Source organism: Oryctolagus cuniculus, chromosome 11 (assembly GCF_964237555.1).
Source record: "Oryctolagus cuniculus chromosome 11, mOryCun1.1, whole genome shotgun sequence".
NCBI lineage: Eukaryota > Metazoa > Chordata > Mammalia > Lagomorpha > Leporidae > Oryctolagus > Oryctolagus cuniculus.
The window spans coordinates 47,780,660-47,795,988 of NC_091442.1; the positions used below are offsets into that span (position 1 = coordinate 47,780,660).

At 52.5% G+C, this 15,329-nt stretch overlaps 1 protein-coding gene and 1 long non-coding RNA gene across 2 annotated transcripts in view; one reads left to right on the plus strand and one right to left on the minus strand.

Moving 5' to 3' along the window:
• Positions 1-5,100: 5,100 nt before the first annotated feature.
• Positions 5,101-8,537, minus strand: LOC103348239 (cystatin-9-like). Its single transcript, XM_008256318.4, has 3 exons — positions 8,210-8,537; positions 6,302-6,415; positions 5,101-5,431 (listed from the first exon to the last, which is right to left on the minus strand). Exons 1-3 carry the CDS (start codon positions 8,444-8,446, stop codon positions 5,342-5,344), a joined length of 441 nt encoding a protein of 146 aa, XP_008254540.1. The 5' UTR covers positions 8,447-8,537; the 3' UTR covers positions 5,101-5,341.
• The window catches only part of LOC127490979 (uncharacterized), a 34,087-nt gene continuing 24,147 nt past the window's right edge, over positions 5,390-15,329 (plus strand). The window contains exons 1-3 of the long non-coding RNA XR_007919390.2: positions 5,390-5,527; positions 10,200-10,363; positions 13,237-13,323. This is a non-coding gene — a long non-coding RNA (uncharacterized lncRNA). The remainder of the gene's footprint in view (positions 5,528-10,199; positions 10,364-13,236; positions 13,324-15,329) is intronic.

A 15,329-nucleotide genomic window follows, 5' to 3' on the forward strand; every position in this document is an offset into this window, starting at 1 on the left:
GGGAGAGTTCATCTGCTGGTTCAGTCCAAATGTCTACTATGGCTGGATATGGGACAAGCCAAAGCCAGGCGCCTAGAACTTCATCCATGTCTCCCACATGGGGGCCAGGGGCCCAGGTACTTGAGACATCTTCCAATATGGGACCTTGGTATAGCAAGCAGAGGCTTAGCTTGGTGTGCCTTAAAACCAGCCTCCCAAACCAAGGTTTCTTCTCGCTCCAAATCTGGTATCAGTGAAGTAAAGGATTTTGCAACCCCTCAGAAAGAGGTACACATACAGGGCCAGAATGGTGGCACAGAGGGTTAAACAGCTGCTTACAATGCTGGAATCCATATGGGCGCTGGTTCGATCCCAGCTGCTTTACTTCCAATCCAGCTCCCTGTTAATGTCCTTGGGAAAGCAGGGTAAGATGGCCCAAGCACTTGGGCCCCTGCACCTCCATGGGAGACCTGGATGAGCTCCTGGCTTCTGGCTATGGCATAGCCCAGCCCCAGCATCCTAGCATCACAGCCATTTTGGGAGTGAACCAGTGGATGGAAGACCTCTTTCTCTGTATCTCTGCCTTTCTAATAAATACAATAAATTTTTTTTGTTTAAAAAAAAAAAGGTACCACCACAATCCTCACGGTGACAATTGGCATCAGTGGGTATGGTGATGTGTAATCTCTTAGTGTTTTCAACATATTCTTTTGAACTTTGAGTTCTCCTTACCCTACTAAAGCCTGTTGGGGACGATATTCTATCAGAATGCAAATACAGAACGATTGACAGCCAGGTTACTCATCCTTAGAGAAACTGTCTACAAAATGTGGTTTTATAGGGGCCACAAATCACATAACACCACGCTGACATGGCCTGCAAAGTCCTGGGACCCAGGTACAGCCTCCTGGCTTGGTCAAGCCTGTATTTAGATGAAGCCGAACAGGCTGTGAGATATGGGGTTGGAGAAGGGGGCGGCGAGAGTGAGAGGTTGAATGGGAATGACTCTGTGTCCTGGAGATCTCGAAGCCCAGGTCCTAATGCTGGTTTGGGAAATTTCACCCTCAGAACTTGGCAGAATTTCACTATCAGTATCTTTTCCAGCCCACAAGTTAATAAAGTGTCTCAATTTTCCCTCTCATTCTTTCTGTGCTGTTTTCCTGTTCTCAAGTTGGTTGAAGAGAGATCATTCTGGAGACTATGATCAGCTTTCTATTGTGCTGTGGGCTCTGTGAGCTGGCATAGAGTGTGGCTCTGGGGGTGACCCGCGGCTGTCATTCCACACTCATCGCTGGACACCCTGGCCCGTGGCAGTTCCAGCCTTTCCCTGGACACTTTCTGCTGCCTCTGACCTGTGCCCGTGTGGGGCTGTGTGCTCACAGCACAGTCACACACTGTAACTGTGGCCTCACTTCTCCACTCGAGAACAAGGCTGTGTATGTTCATGGGCATACAAGGGCACTGCAGACAGTCTGTGGAGGAATGGACTAAGGGGCAAGTTTAGTTTGGTTCATTTTTTATTGGAAGCCGTGCATAATTTTTTATAACATGCACTTCATGAGCTTTTTGAGGACTCCTTGTATTAATGGAGTTCAGCACTTTCGTATCAAAATAAACTTAATTTTTATTCTATTTTCCATAAACATTTTGAAGGGACCTCATGTATTTTCCCCCATTTTATTTGAAAGGCAGGTAGAAAAAGAGAGCAAGAGAGACAGAGAAAGACTTTCCACTGCTGGCTCACTCCTCAGATGCCTGTGACAGCGAGGGCAGGGCAGGGAAAACCAGCAGCACAGAACCCAATCCGGACGTCCCCCGAGGGTGGCAGGGCCATGATCACCTGAGCCTCACCTGCTGCCTCCCAGGGACACAGAGCAGGATGTGGAATCAGAAGCTGAGCTGGGATGTGAACCCAGACACCCAGACATTGGATGAGGGCGTCCCAGGTGGCGTCCTAACCCCACAGCAAATACCTGTGCCCTCCAGTTCTTCTTATCAGTAGACAGAGTGGAATCGCCCAGACACACTTGGGTTCCTGATCAGTGAGCCACTGATGGAGAACAAAGTATGGCTGTGCCAGAAGTCCTGGCAGAGTCTAGAATTCCCAGGTACAGGTGTTCTTTGATAGCCGTGGACAAGTAATTCTCAGACGGTAGCTAAAGCGTGGGAAAGCTTCCAACTGCAGCTCTGTTCTGAGACTTGGCTAAATCTTGCACTTCCAGAACGGATCATTCTGAAGCCCTGGCGTGAGGAGAAACACCCTGACTTCCGGTGGCTGAGGTGAGAGGTACTGTGACGTGATAAGGATAGTTTCTGCAGTGTTAAGTACGGATCACCTGGGGCAGATATTTTGAATAAAATGACACGAAAGAGTGCATTGAAAAGAATTGTCAGCAGTCTCTGAAGGATAAAAATACTTAAACATTTAAAAAAAATCCTATTTAGAACTATTGATTTGCTGCTGACGGTTCTTTGTTTTAATGCCCATCTTCCACTTGTTGTCCAGAGGCTTTAGAGCAGATGACATTATCTAGTTTCAAAGGGAAAAAAAAAAAAGAACTGATAGTAAACATGCTCAGAAATGAGTAGAGGTGTGGTAGAGCCTCCCCAAGGCCAGAAGAAGGGAGGCCTGTGTCCTGGGAGAGACATGCCTGTTCCCTGCTTGCCTGTGAACGCTCCAACTGTGGTCCCTCTCTGCTTATATGGAACCTTTTCAGGCTCTGCTTACAGGTTCAGAACCAGGGGGTTAACTCTTCCCATGCAGCTTACAGGCAGGATGTGTGAAAAAAAAAACACCCACATCTTCAGTAACTACCTTCCCATGTGTTATATGGTGTCAGTCCTGTGGCTGCCTTGGCACATTAGAATATCCAATCAGATGTGTGCAGGTCACCATTTAAGGGAGACAGAGAAGCTAACCATATATAAGGGATATTCCTTCTTAATTAGAGGCTCAGGATTTAGGATATGAAATTCTACTTGGGCCTTAAGCAGGCATAATAACAGACTACTTCCTGTTGATGGCCCTTGCTGTCTTGTCTCAGTACTGGAGTCCTGCTACAGATCACTGAAAATTGGAGTCCACAGGATGTGAGTAGGGCTGTTACAGGTAGCGGTACAGAAGCTGTTCAATCCCTGCCCTGCCTGTGAGGCCACACACAAGGCAGGAATCCAAGGTTTCTGTGCAGACATTGGTGGGAGTCAAATTGTTAAAGCCATTGAATTAGAAAGAAAACATTGGGGGAAGAAGGAAGGGAACCTGTGTTGCTTTAGCATTCCTTTACAGAGCTGTAGCCATTGTGGTTTCATGGACTCAGATATCATGGCATAGCATTCTAGAAATGTTGATGAAATCTGATGGATTGAGAGGCACGGATGCTTGGCGGGCAGGGGATGAAGGCTTTGGTGAGATGAGCAGAAAATGGCATTACCCTTCCTTTCCAGGGGACAGCAAAGGCCACTCAGGAACGAGCAGAATGTGGCAGTCTGCATCTGCAGTGAGGAACTGGTAGGGTCATAGCCGTAGGGAGCATTTCTCTTCTGCTGTTCTATTTCTGTAGCTAGGAGTTGGCTTTGTACAGCCTGGGCAGCCTGGACAGGGCACAGAGCAGCTGCGCAGTTCAAGACAGGACCAGCCCCATGCCATGGCCTTCCCCTGGTTGGGACAGATGTGGTGGAAGAGGATCTGTAACTGCAGTCAGCAAGACAGAGTGCATGTGGGATCCACATGGCAGAACCTTTCGGGAGGCAGGAGGTAACCAGCAGAGCAAGCTCTCTCTCTCTCTCTGACCTTTAAAAAACAACAACATAGGAATGTAGTTTTCTTGGCCTTGGCCAGACCAACTGGGTTCATCAAGTCCTAGGGTGAGTGGACAGAGAACTTGGCTTTGAACAAAGCCTTCAGGGCATTCTGGATGCTAGCACTCTGCAGGTTTGGTGTAGCTGGGGATTCCTGCAGAAGACACACTCATGGAGAGGAGGTCAAGTCTTCTTTGCAAAGTGCAAGTTGTTGAATCTTTAGTTGGAATCTCCAGAGCTCTTTTTCTAGAGCCCAGAGCATGGGCCAAGGGCGTTAATGCTGCCAAGGAAGCTGGGAGAACTGAGGCGAAAATTGTCCTCTGGTTGGTGGCCCTGACGTTGGGAGCGTGGGAATGGGACATATACCTGCCTCCCTGCTGGGGGTGGTGGTGGACCTCAGACGTGGCTTCTCCCACACCCACAGGTGAACCTGCTGTGCTGATGCAGCTCCTGGGCCTGAGCCCAGCTGGAGGAATGCAGGTGCTGCAGGGGACAGCGGGCAGCACGGTGGCATTGGGGGCACCAGGTACTGGAGCACACATGAGAGCTCTTAGTGTCAGTGATTGAGACCTGCAGCCTGAGGGCCGAAGCTGCCCGCCCACTGCCTCTGTGTGTGTGTTTGTGTGCAGTGTCCCTGGAACACAGCCGCTCGCACTGGTCCATGCATCCTCTATGGCCCCTGTGAACAGCAACAGCAACAGTAACACGGGCAGTGGAGAGAGGAAGCACCCGCCCCCAGGGGCCAGAACCCTGGTAGTCTGGCTGCTCAGAAAACGTTCTGGCTTCTTCCACACTGGTTCCTAGACTCAGCCAAGGTCTTAGTAGTGTCAGCTACGCCAGTGTCACTCAGCATCCGTTGTCCATGCCTCCCCCAGGGAGGTGTGGCAAGGCAGACTCTGTTCCAGAGCAGGAGGGGCACTCGTCAGAGGGGCTCCCAGGAGGTGCCACTGCTCCAGATGCCAGGATAACTCCATGTGGGAACCCGGGAGTCCTTGCTTCCCCAAACTGTGTGCTGATCGGCAGGGAAAGGAGGGTGAGCCTCCCCTCCAAGGTGGAAGGCACAGGTGCAGTGAGGGGCCTGAGACTGTGTGTGAACTCCATGGTACCTGGGGGTGCCCCGGGAGGTCACAGTCACTGCACCTCTGGCTGCCTGGGTCATCTCCATGAGCCCTGAGTTAGAAGCTCAGAAGGGCATGTGCTAAACTCTGGAGCCCCTGGGGCAGCCCGGCATGGGGGAAGATCTCCAACCCTGATGTCCCCAGGGCTGCCCTGCTGAGACCCACACCATCGCGGCCCAGCCCAGTACAGAGAAGCACAGCACTCAGCCAGCGGGAAACGCTGAGCTTTAATGACTGATTCTACACCGTGAAGCTGGGCAGCAGTGGACGGTCCAGGGACAGGGGCCAGGTGCCACTCAGGAATCCTGGAACAGCTATGAGAGAGAGAGAGAGAGAGCAAAGAAGCTCGGAGCTGCTGAGCCCAGAGGAGCAGCCTCAGGCTCGCCGGGGGAACTGTTATCCCCGTGGAGAGGTGAGGCCTGGCCAGGCGTGCAGCTGGGTCGCAGTTAGAGAAATTCCTCTTCGCAGATCTTCTTCTCGAGTTGGAACTCAAGTGACCAGGGTGGAGTGTTCACGGTGAAGAAGCACTTGAAAGTCTGAGAGAAACACAAGAAGCAACAGTGAGGAGACTGGGGGCTCTTGCAGCTCTCAGCAGGAACACAGTGGCTGTCTCCATCATAGCTTCTCATGGGGTATGTGTGGGGCTTGAAGATGGGACCACCCAGCCTGAGCGCTGGCTGTGTCTATCTTGGGATCCAGCCTTAACCCAGAACCCTTCTGTGGGTCCCTTCTTTACCCAGTGGCCTTTGGAGGAGTTCCCAGACTGTCTGCGGGATTCAAGCCCCCATGAGCAGTGAGAATTTTTCATCCTAGGGTGGCTGCATTGAAGCCTTGGTTAATTGTGACTTCCATCTCTGAACTGAAGGTTTTCCAGCCCTACGTGCTGTTGGCCAGTGATGGGCATTCCTTGTCCTTAACCCCAGGACAGCACCAGTGACTGAGGGCATGGAGATCCTCCCCAGCTTCCATCTGCTCCCACTCTGGTTCAGTGTAGAGGATGCTGGGAACCTCACATCCAGGCAGAGGTGGTGTTGGACTGCACCAGGCTCCTTCTGAGGAGGGCAGGGGAGGGATGTGGAAGAAGAGCAAAGAGCAGATGTCCTCTTCTTAGATCACAATGCCAGGAGCATGGGTGATGGGACAAGTCAGAGGCCACGTGGCTCAGGAAGCAGGTGCAGTGGTGTGAGTGGGCAGAGCTGGGAAACTCAGATCGGCCAGGTGCCTACAAATGGCCTCCTGGGCTGCCTGCCTGGTGAGGACATGGGCAATGTGTGTGTGTGTGGTGCGTGCTGTTGGCTCAAATTTCTGGGTCTTGCAGAAGGGCTATGCCTGGTGCTCCCGCACCTTGCTCCACCCAGGCCAAGCTCACAGCTGGGAAAGTGCAGGAAGCCAGAATGCTACCTTACCCGGCTCAGCTCGGGGCTTTCTTGAAAGGGGCAGTTTTCAATGTCCTTTTCAGTTTTCTTGCAGAGGGTTCGGTGCAGTCTCAGTTCCATGGAGAAGACAGTTGGGAAGATCTTCTGCAGAAGACAAAACATGTAAAACACACACCTCCCTCTCACTCCCTTCAGTAGGCTGTGTTCAGGGTGGGCAGAGGCCCACACGCTCTGCTCCATCGGGGGAGCTTGCCTGTGGGCCTGGTGTCAGCTCCTGGGGTGGAATTCACAGACTGCTTCTCTGATAGGGACAGGGAAGAGGAAAGGGCAGGCGTACCTGGAGGAGGAGGCCAGGCACAGGCGAGCAGAGCCAGTGTTCCGTGCTTCCTGTCTCAGATCCACGTCCTGCCCAGGGACGTGTGGCTTCACTCGCAGTGGGTGTCTCAACCCACCTGGAAGTCCCAGAGAACAAGGAGCAGGTGCCCAGGGGCTGCTGGCTCACCCACAATTTGATTCCTATCTATAGGGAGCTATCCATCTTTCCCCCTTCCACAGCAAGAAAAAAAGCCATATATTGATGTTCCCACACACAGGTCGTTAGGGAACCAGTGGTTGGTTTAAGAAACAACTTCTGCCTTGATTCTAAAGGCACTCTCACAGTGTTTTGGTCATTCCTCTCATTCCATCCTGTTTCATTCGCCCCATATCCTCCACCACTCCCCTTCCATTGGCTCCAACCCAGCAAAAGTCTACATGGGAGGCTCCATGTGGAGAGAGCCTGAGGCAGCTTAACACGGAGGACGGCACACAGGCTCTGTGTGCACTGAGGCTCTGGGCAGGGTTGGGTCCCTGGGCTGATCAAGGCAGAGCCCTGTCCCATGTCCTTCGTAGCAGAGGTCCCCACCAGGCAGGTGCACCCCTCACTCCTGCCCCAGCCCAGGGGGACGTCGTAGTCCGGCTTGAATGTTGACAGAGGACATTCAGGAGCCCGAGGGGACTGAGCGAGAGCATGAGTCAGGGGTGGGTCACCGAGCAGAGACAGCAGGAGCAGGTAGAAGTCAGAGGAGAGGTTCTGAGCACCCAGCAGCTCTGGGGACTGAGGGCGGGAACACCTTGCTCCTGGAGACCTCAGCTTGCGCGCACTCTCTCTCTTTCCTTTTCCCTCCCTCCCCCCCTCACCTCGCCTCCCTCTCTCTCTCCCTCGTTACCTTCTCTCTGTCTCTCTCCTACTTAATGCTTGTGCCTCCCCAATTTTTCTACTTTTTTCTTCTCATATTTTGTCTTTGACAGCTTTCCCAGTCTCACTATGGTCATTTTCTCTTTCCTTGCTTTGTAGCTTCATCACTTCAGTCATCCTTATTTTAAATCCATCATTCAATTAGTCATAGGAATCCAGATCACTGAAAAGTCTATCTTGCACAACAATCAGTGTTGACCTTATTGAAGGGAATTTATAAGTTGTCATTTTCTACAAACAGAATCCATCCAAAGTAGCTTGTATTTTCACCAAGTATTGCCTGCACATGCTGAGTTGGGATCCCTTGATCAGAATCCCCTGCCTGGGGCCAGAGCTGTGGCATAGTGGGTAAAGCTGCTGTCTGCAGTGCCGGCATCCCATATGGGCGCCGATTCGAGTCCCTGCTACTCCACTTCCGATCCAGCTCTCTGCTATGGCCTGGGAAAGCAGTAGAAGATGGCCCAAGTCCTTGGGCCCCTGCACCTGTGTGGGAAGCTCCTGGCTTCGGGTCGGCACAACTCTGACCATTGCGGCCAATGGATAGAAGATCCCTTTCTCTCTTTGCCTCTCCTTCTTTCTTTGTGTAACTCTGACTTTCAAATTAATAAATAAGTCTTAAAAAAAAAAGAACCCCTGCCCGTCCCGTTCCTCCCTGAGTAGCAGGGGTATTAGGGAGAGCAGGAGACAAGGAGCTCACCCACCTCCTCTTTCCAGAATTGCAAGGTGCGTTCCAGCCCGTATGCATACTCGTCCTGCATCTGCTGGTTGAAAACTTCCAAGGCAAACCCCACCGCTGCACTGAACAGGGGATACTTGGACTGTATACTCAGAATTTCCCTTTCCTCTTCAGAGCACCACGTGTGAATGCTCAGGAACTGGAAGCTGAGAAGGGGCAGCAGGGCCCAGGGCAGAGCCCAACTCCCAGGCCGCCAGGACATTGCTGCAGGAGCCGGCACCTCTGCCTCCGTCCCCCCAGCTCTGGAACACCCAGGAGCCTTCCGGGCTGGCCCTGGACTTGAGTCCAAGTGCTGGCCGCAGACACCTCCCTCCAGGCCTCCTCTGCCAGGACACCCTGTCCTTGCCCTCGTGTGGCCTCGCCTCCCCCAGTCTGAGTGGGAACTCTGTCATCTCTGCCCACGAGGGAAGAAGGGTGGGAAGGCGCAGCCATGGGAGCGAGGGGCCCAGCTGGGGACACAGCCTGGCCCCAGATGCTCTCTCAGAGCTCTGTGGGTTAGAGGAGACCTGAGTGAGGAGGCCCCAGGGCAGATCCTGATCTAGAGGTGTGGGAGGCAGGTGACCTCTGTGCACACCCCAGTTTGTGCAAAGACACAAAGGATGAGTAGGAGGAGAGAGCCTGGGTGCCCCAGAGGCACCGTTACCCAAGGAAACATGTTTGTGTCGACAGAGCAGTAGGTGGGCAGGGAGCCCTGCACCCCAACTCTCCTGAGTTCTGGAGCTGATCGGGGGAAGGGAGCTGCTTTGGAGGGTGGCGCTGGGAGCCAGAGGTGACACTCAGAAGCAGGAGGTCCCTTGACCCGGGCCCCAGCTCATGGAGTGCAGCTTCTAAGACTAGGGGCAGGCACCATGTGTGTGTTGAATATATGATGAGTGGCTAGCTGTCAAGAAAGAGTGGCCAGAGTTGGCTTCCCTGTGTCCATTGGGTGGTCACTGGTGCCCCCTGGTGGTCTTAGGCATTGCAGCGCCCTGAGCACAGTCTGGAAAACCTGTGTTCTAGGATGGGACCAAAGTAACTTCCAGGCTGGAGCAGCCAGGAGGGCTGAGAGACAGAGTGAAGCCCTCTGGGAGGGGAGACATGGACTGGGAAGCAGGGGAGTCCTTCTAGAAGCTCTTGAGAAAGCAGAATTCAAAAGTAAATTTCTATGGGTACATAGTGTGACATCCATTTTGTTTTGTTGTAATACACATTGTCCATGGGTTTTTTGAGGTCTTTCTGTATGCATGGATTTCTGGATGCATGATGCACTTTCTGCATCAAAATGAGGTTAACTTTTTTATTTTTATTTATTTTTTGACAGGCAGAGTGGACAGTGAGAGAGAGAGAGACAGAGAGAAAGGTTGAAGTTAACTTTTAATTCCATTTTTTTTGCACCACCATTTTGAAGTCCCCTGGCACTCCTGTAGCATTGATTGGCAGCTACTTGTAAACCCTGCAGGGCACCAGCACCCTCTGAGGCCAAGGTTGGCAGCCATGTCCCTGACCCCACCATCATCCCGGTGTGCGGCCCACGGAACTGAGCAGAACCAGGAGACTAGTGTCCTCCCTTGGCGGTGGGTGTCAGGTATAGGGCAAGTGAGCAGTAACTCAGCTTGAAGGGCACGGGGGTCGGGAGGTGAGGCACAGGGCGTTGGGTTGGAGCATCGTGCTCAGTGGTGAAGAAGAGAGGGATTCTAGATGCAAGTGTCAGGCCCTAGGCTGGTGCCTCTGAGCGGCAGAGAGGCTGCTTGGAACCGAACATCCTGAAGCCTGCCACAGTAGTCCCTTGGAGCCATGGGCCTCCCCAGGAGCTCCTGCTCTCAGGCCCTTGGCTTGTCCACCTGCAGGGCACCCTGCTCCATCACAAGCCCTCCAGAGCTCCATGTCTCAGCTCCCCCTCTCCTGTCCCTGTTCGTGGGGGGTCGTGCTCCTTCTGCCTTACCCTCCACGCACCTTTGTGATTCTTCCTATTCCAGGGCAAGTACCCACCATCTCCTACCAGACCGTGCAGCCCAACAGGGAGATAAGATGCCACCCACAGAGGCCACGTCTTTGCCCCAGCAGCTCTGAGGCCACAGAACCTGCAGCTGACGCTTCAGCAAATGGTCTCAGCCAAGGAGTAAGAGCGCCAAGTCTACAGGTGGGACAGATGCATCGGCCATTGTAGAAATGTGTTTGTGGGGTTTGTTGGGGGCCATGGAGTTTCCATGAGAACACCTGGCTGGATGGATCTGTGGGTGCCCTGGCAGATGCTGGCGGCACCCATCAGCTTACTCAGTCTCTGCCAAAGGAGGGGATGGAAACCCCCGGGGGCTGCTCTGCGAATTGGCCATGGAGTCCATGTTGGTGAGTAGATGCCCACGGGCACTGCAATGGAGAGAGCATACAGGCAACACTGGGACCTTGTGTACCTGCAGGTCACATATAGCCACAACTCCCACCCAGCCCTGGGGCCGCAGTCGTGCAGTGCCTCTCAGCCTAACAAGGCTGCAGGGCCCAGCATGGCCTCCCGTCTCAGGCTGGGGGAGGCTGGTGCCAAGGACATGGGTGAAACACTGTGGAGGCCCGGATAGAACCCACTGACAGACCCATGGCTGCCCACCACAGCACTCTGCCTGGCAGTCCTCTGTGGGATGCCTTCCTCTGTTGTCTCCATGAACCCTTACTCAAGTCACATGGCCCAGGCCAAACGCCACCCTTTATTCTGAAGCTCCCTGCTTGAGAGAGTTCTTTCTCCCTAAGCCAAGTCGCCAGCACGTGTGGCCCTGTCTGTCTCTGGGGACAGGGGGTGGAGGAAGCAGGGCTTCTGTGGGGGCTCCATCTTTGCATCGCCGGCACCACGCACTCCTGAAGTTCTCGTAGGAAGCCCTCAGGAACTTCCCTCGGAAGTGGGCCTGCCTCCCTAGACCCAGCCCTGGGCTTCTGGAAGGTGCCTCTGGGTACTCTGTAAGATCTGAAATGATCAAGACCAAGCCCCCAGCCCTTTCTGAGAAGCTGGGGGTGGGGTGGGGTGGCCAACAGGGTCATGCTGCTCTGCCGAGCGTCCTGTGACCCTGCAGCATGGGTCTTTCCTACCCTCAATGCCAGCCCACACCACCAGGCTCACTGCCTGTCCCTGGGTCCCTGGGTCCCTGGGTCCCTGCCTAGTGGGGCTTCAAGGTCCAGGATGGCCTGTTTGGCTTCCAGACCACTTTTTTTTTTTTAAGATTTATTTATTTATTTGTAAGGCAGAGAGAAGGCAGAGACAGAGACAGAGAGAAGTCTTCCATCCGCTGGTTCACTCCCAGGTAACAGCAATGGCCAGAACTGGGCTGATCTGAAGCCAGGAACCAGGAGCTTCTTCTGGGTCTCGCACACGGGTGCAGGGCCCCAAGGACTTGGGCTATCTTCTACTGCTTTCCCAGGTCATAACAGAGAGCTGGATCGGAAATGGAGCAGCCGGGACTAGAATCGGCCCATATGGGATGCCGGCACTGCAGGCCAGGGCGTTAACCCGCTGCACCACAGTGCCTCTCCCCGCCCCCTTCTTAAGGGCCCTGCACCTTCTGCTTCCTCCAGGGAACCCCTTGGAAAGATGCAGATTCCGTAGGCTGCCCCTATTGGTAAACAAGAAAGTGTCTGGACTACAAGGGATTCAAAGAAAAAAATGGATGGGATTCAGCAGGGAAATGCTCCTGGCTCCTGGCTTTGGCCTGGCACAGCCCTGGCCATGACCTCTCTCTATCCCTCTCTTTCTCTGTAACTCTGCCTTTCAAATAACTAGAAATAAATTTGAAAAAATGGCCAAGCAGCTGTTTGGCCTGGTGGTAAAGAAGCCCATATCCCACATCAGAGGGCCTGGGTTTGATTCCTGGCTCTGGCTCTTGACTCCAGTTTCCTGCCAATGCAGACCCTGGGAGGCAGCAGATGCTGGCTCAAGGAGCTGGGTTCCTGCCACCCATGTGGGACACCCGGAGTGAGTTCCTAGCTACCAGATTCCGTCCCTCGGCTGTGGGCATCTGGGGAGTGAATGAACAGATGGGAGCTCTCCCTGCCTCGCAAGTAAACATTTTTTAAAAAGTCTTTTAAGTGGCAGAAGGAAAATATAGGGGTAGAATGCTGGGACAGACGTTGGACCGTTGAGACAACACTTGGAACAGCACTGTATCCTAGCTGTGTTGCTTCTGATATGGCTTCCTGATAGTGCACTGGGAGGCAGCAGATGAGGGCTCAGGTACATGGGTCCCTGCCACCCATGTGGGAGACCTGGAGTGAATTCGGAGCCCTCGCCTTTGGCCTGGCGCAGCCCCAGCTCTCGCACACCTTTGGAGAGTGAATCAGTGGGTAGAAGAGATTGTTCTCTCTCATTCTTTCTCTGCCTTTCCAGCAAAATGGAAATAAGTAACATTCTTATTTCTAGAAAAGGAGTAGCAACTCCCAAAGATCCACTTCTTTTTTCTGCTCCTGAGGGCTCATCCAGGGGTTGCCATGACAACTGCAAACAGTGATTTTTTTTTTTTTTACTATGCTAACGAGTTACAAGGGCGAGTTTAGTGAGGGTTGTGGTCTCCTTGAGGTTAGGGTAAGCAGCTTCTTGGAGTCAGCTATCTTGAGCCTGTTCCTTTGCCCGTGTCTTATTTTTTAGCCACTTCCCGGTTGCTGGAGCAGGGGCTCACCACCTGCTCTCTCATCATCACCTGCTGCCTCCCAGGGTGCAAATAGGCAAGAAACTGGATCAGAAGTGGACCAAGGCTCAAACTCCAGCACCCTGAGGCAATTTAATTTTCTTTCCTGAAAACTCCCAATCATTGGTTGAATCTCCAGATGTGGAACCCAATGTTCGGGGGCCCCGATGATCCTGGAGGGTCCCTAGGAGCCCCTCCTGCCTGCCAGGCACTCTCCTTGGTTCTTTTCAGGAGCTGACTCACCCGAAGCCTCAGTCTCAGGCTCTTAATACTTTGTATAAAAAAGTAACAGGCTGCATTTCTTATGACTTGATGCTTTTACTCAAAACCATATTTTTTCCATCTGTAGATCCAGTTCCTTCAGTATTGTTAGTGGACAATTGTTAGCCCTTGCTGCTTGCCATTTGGACATCCAACTCAGCAGACATGAGTGCTGGTAAGAGGAACAAATTTATTTCTAGAAACTGGCAGTGGCCAGCAAAGACTACCCCTTTTTAAAGGGGTACTTGCAGAGGGCAGTTAGGAAAAAAAAAAACAACAGTGAGTCCAGTCAATTGATAATTATGCAGATTTTCGGACTTTGGTGAGGTTCCGTCTGGGAAATGGGCTTCTTGATGGACAGGTCTACCATTCCTAGCCCTCTCTCCAGGAGCTCCTGGAATTCTTATGCACACACTGTTCACAAGAGTAGGGGCAGGGAAGAGCCTTCATTAAGTAACAACTTGAAAAGTGGAAGGAAGACGTCTTTGTTACTGTTTACGTGATCACAGTTTAGCTTCATTCATGAGAGCCTTGTCCTAACAGACTGCCGTTCATCAAATCATTCCTTAATGAGCTGATTTTACAAGGGGCCCTCCCAGCCTGCTTTCCATGTGCACACTCCTGAGGTTCTCCAGGGCAGACCTTGGAAGCAGAGTTGCTGCACCTGTGTGTGGTATGAGGCAGGGATCTGAGTTGACACCATTTCTCTCAGCACTGTTTAGGGAATGGTTTACTTTTGGGGGAGGTGTATCGTTCTTTGCCTTCAGACTCCAATAGCATTTCTATCTTAGGCCAATTTTCCAAAAGCATGTTGGCTTCTGTAATGTAAAAGCAGGACCGAGCCTTTCGTCTTGTCTCCCTTAGTCCAAGGTGTCCTCACCTGTCCTTTATCAAAAGGAATTCACTGACTTGAGGGAGTGAAACAGCTGGCCAGACAAGATTCTAATTACTGGACTCCAGGAGTCATTTGCTTCTACAATGGATCAGAACCTTGATGGCCAGTATTGTCCAGAGGAGTTTGTTTAGGGGGATTCCAGGTCTGGACAGAGCACAGCTGCCAACTGCATGTAACCCCCAGGTCAGCTGGAGCCCACTTGGATATCACCAATTCTATAAAGAGCACAGCACCAACCAGGGACTTGGACATGAGCTGGTCATGAACCTCTCTGCCCCAATTTCAGTCTATAAAAGCCTTCACCCTAACTCTTTGGGGATCCTGGGAATATAGCAATAGCCGCCTAGCTCCTTGCTTCGCACTCTACAGTAAACACCTGCTTTCTGCCCTGCCCCGTGTCGGTGATTGGCTCTGTGCGCCGGGCAAGCAGGCCCGGTTTGGGGGTTCTACAGCAATACCTCCAGCTGGTTTGTGGTGTTGTTTGGCAACATTTCTGGGCCTCTCTTCTGTTGTACTGTCTGGGGAAAGGAGCTATAGGCTTGAGGTAAGAAGGTCCTCAGGTGGCCTTGGTCACAAAGGGGAAGAAGGCCTGGGCATGTGTCTGGGCCATTTTTGCTGGGTAGATCTGCTCCCTGGTTCCGGCCTCTGACCCCCAGCCACATCCTTCCATCCTGGGACCTCTGTACTCTATGCCAAGGTCCCCACTTCGGGACTTATGGTCTGAATTCGGATCCCCACTGTTAGAAAGCTTTTCATGTATTACTCATTATTATCCATGTTATCATTCTTATCTCAAGCCCCCCACTGCCATGTAAGCTCTAAAAAAAAGTAGCTGAGGCTGGGTAAGTCCTAAAGGAAACAGGTTTGTTCAGCTCACAGTTCTGGAAGTCTGAGAGCATGGTTCTGGCATCTGCTGAGTTTCTGGTGAGGACCTCATGGTGGAAAACACCTGGTGACTGTTTGCAGAAGAGAGGCCATATGGTGAGATAGGAGAGGCTGACACATTTTATGACAGCCTACCTGCTACCTACCACAAACCGCTCTCAGAGCAACCAGTCCCATCTGGGGAGACCCAGCGCTTTGGGTGGAGTTCTCGCGACCTGGTCACCTCTGAAAGGTGCTGGCATCTCTCGTTGCCACTGAATGGGGGACCAGGCCCCAGTGTGGGACTTGGGGGGAACAAACCACAGCAGATGAGATGTTCTTGCCCTTTCCTGGATTTCCCTGGTTTTGTTCTTCAAGGAGCTTACTTCCCTGGGTGAAAAATGGAGTTTCCTTTTTGATGA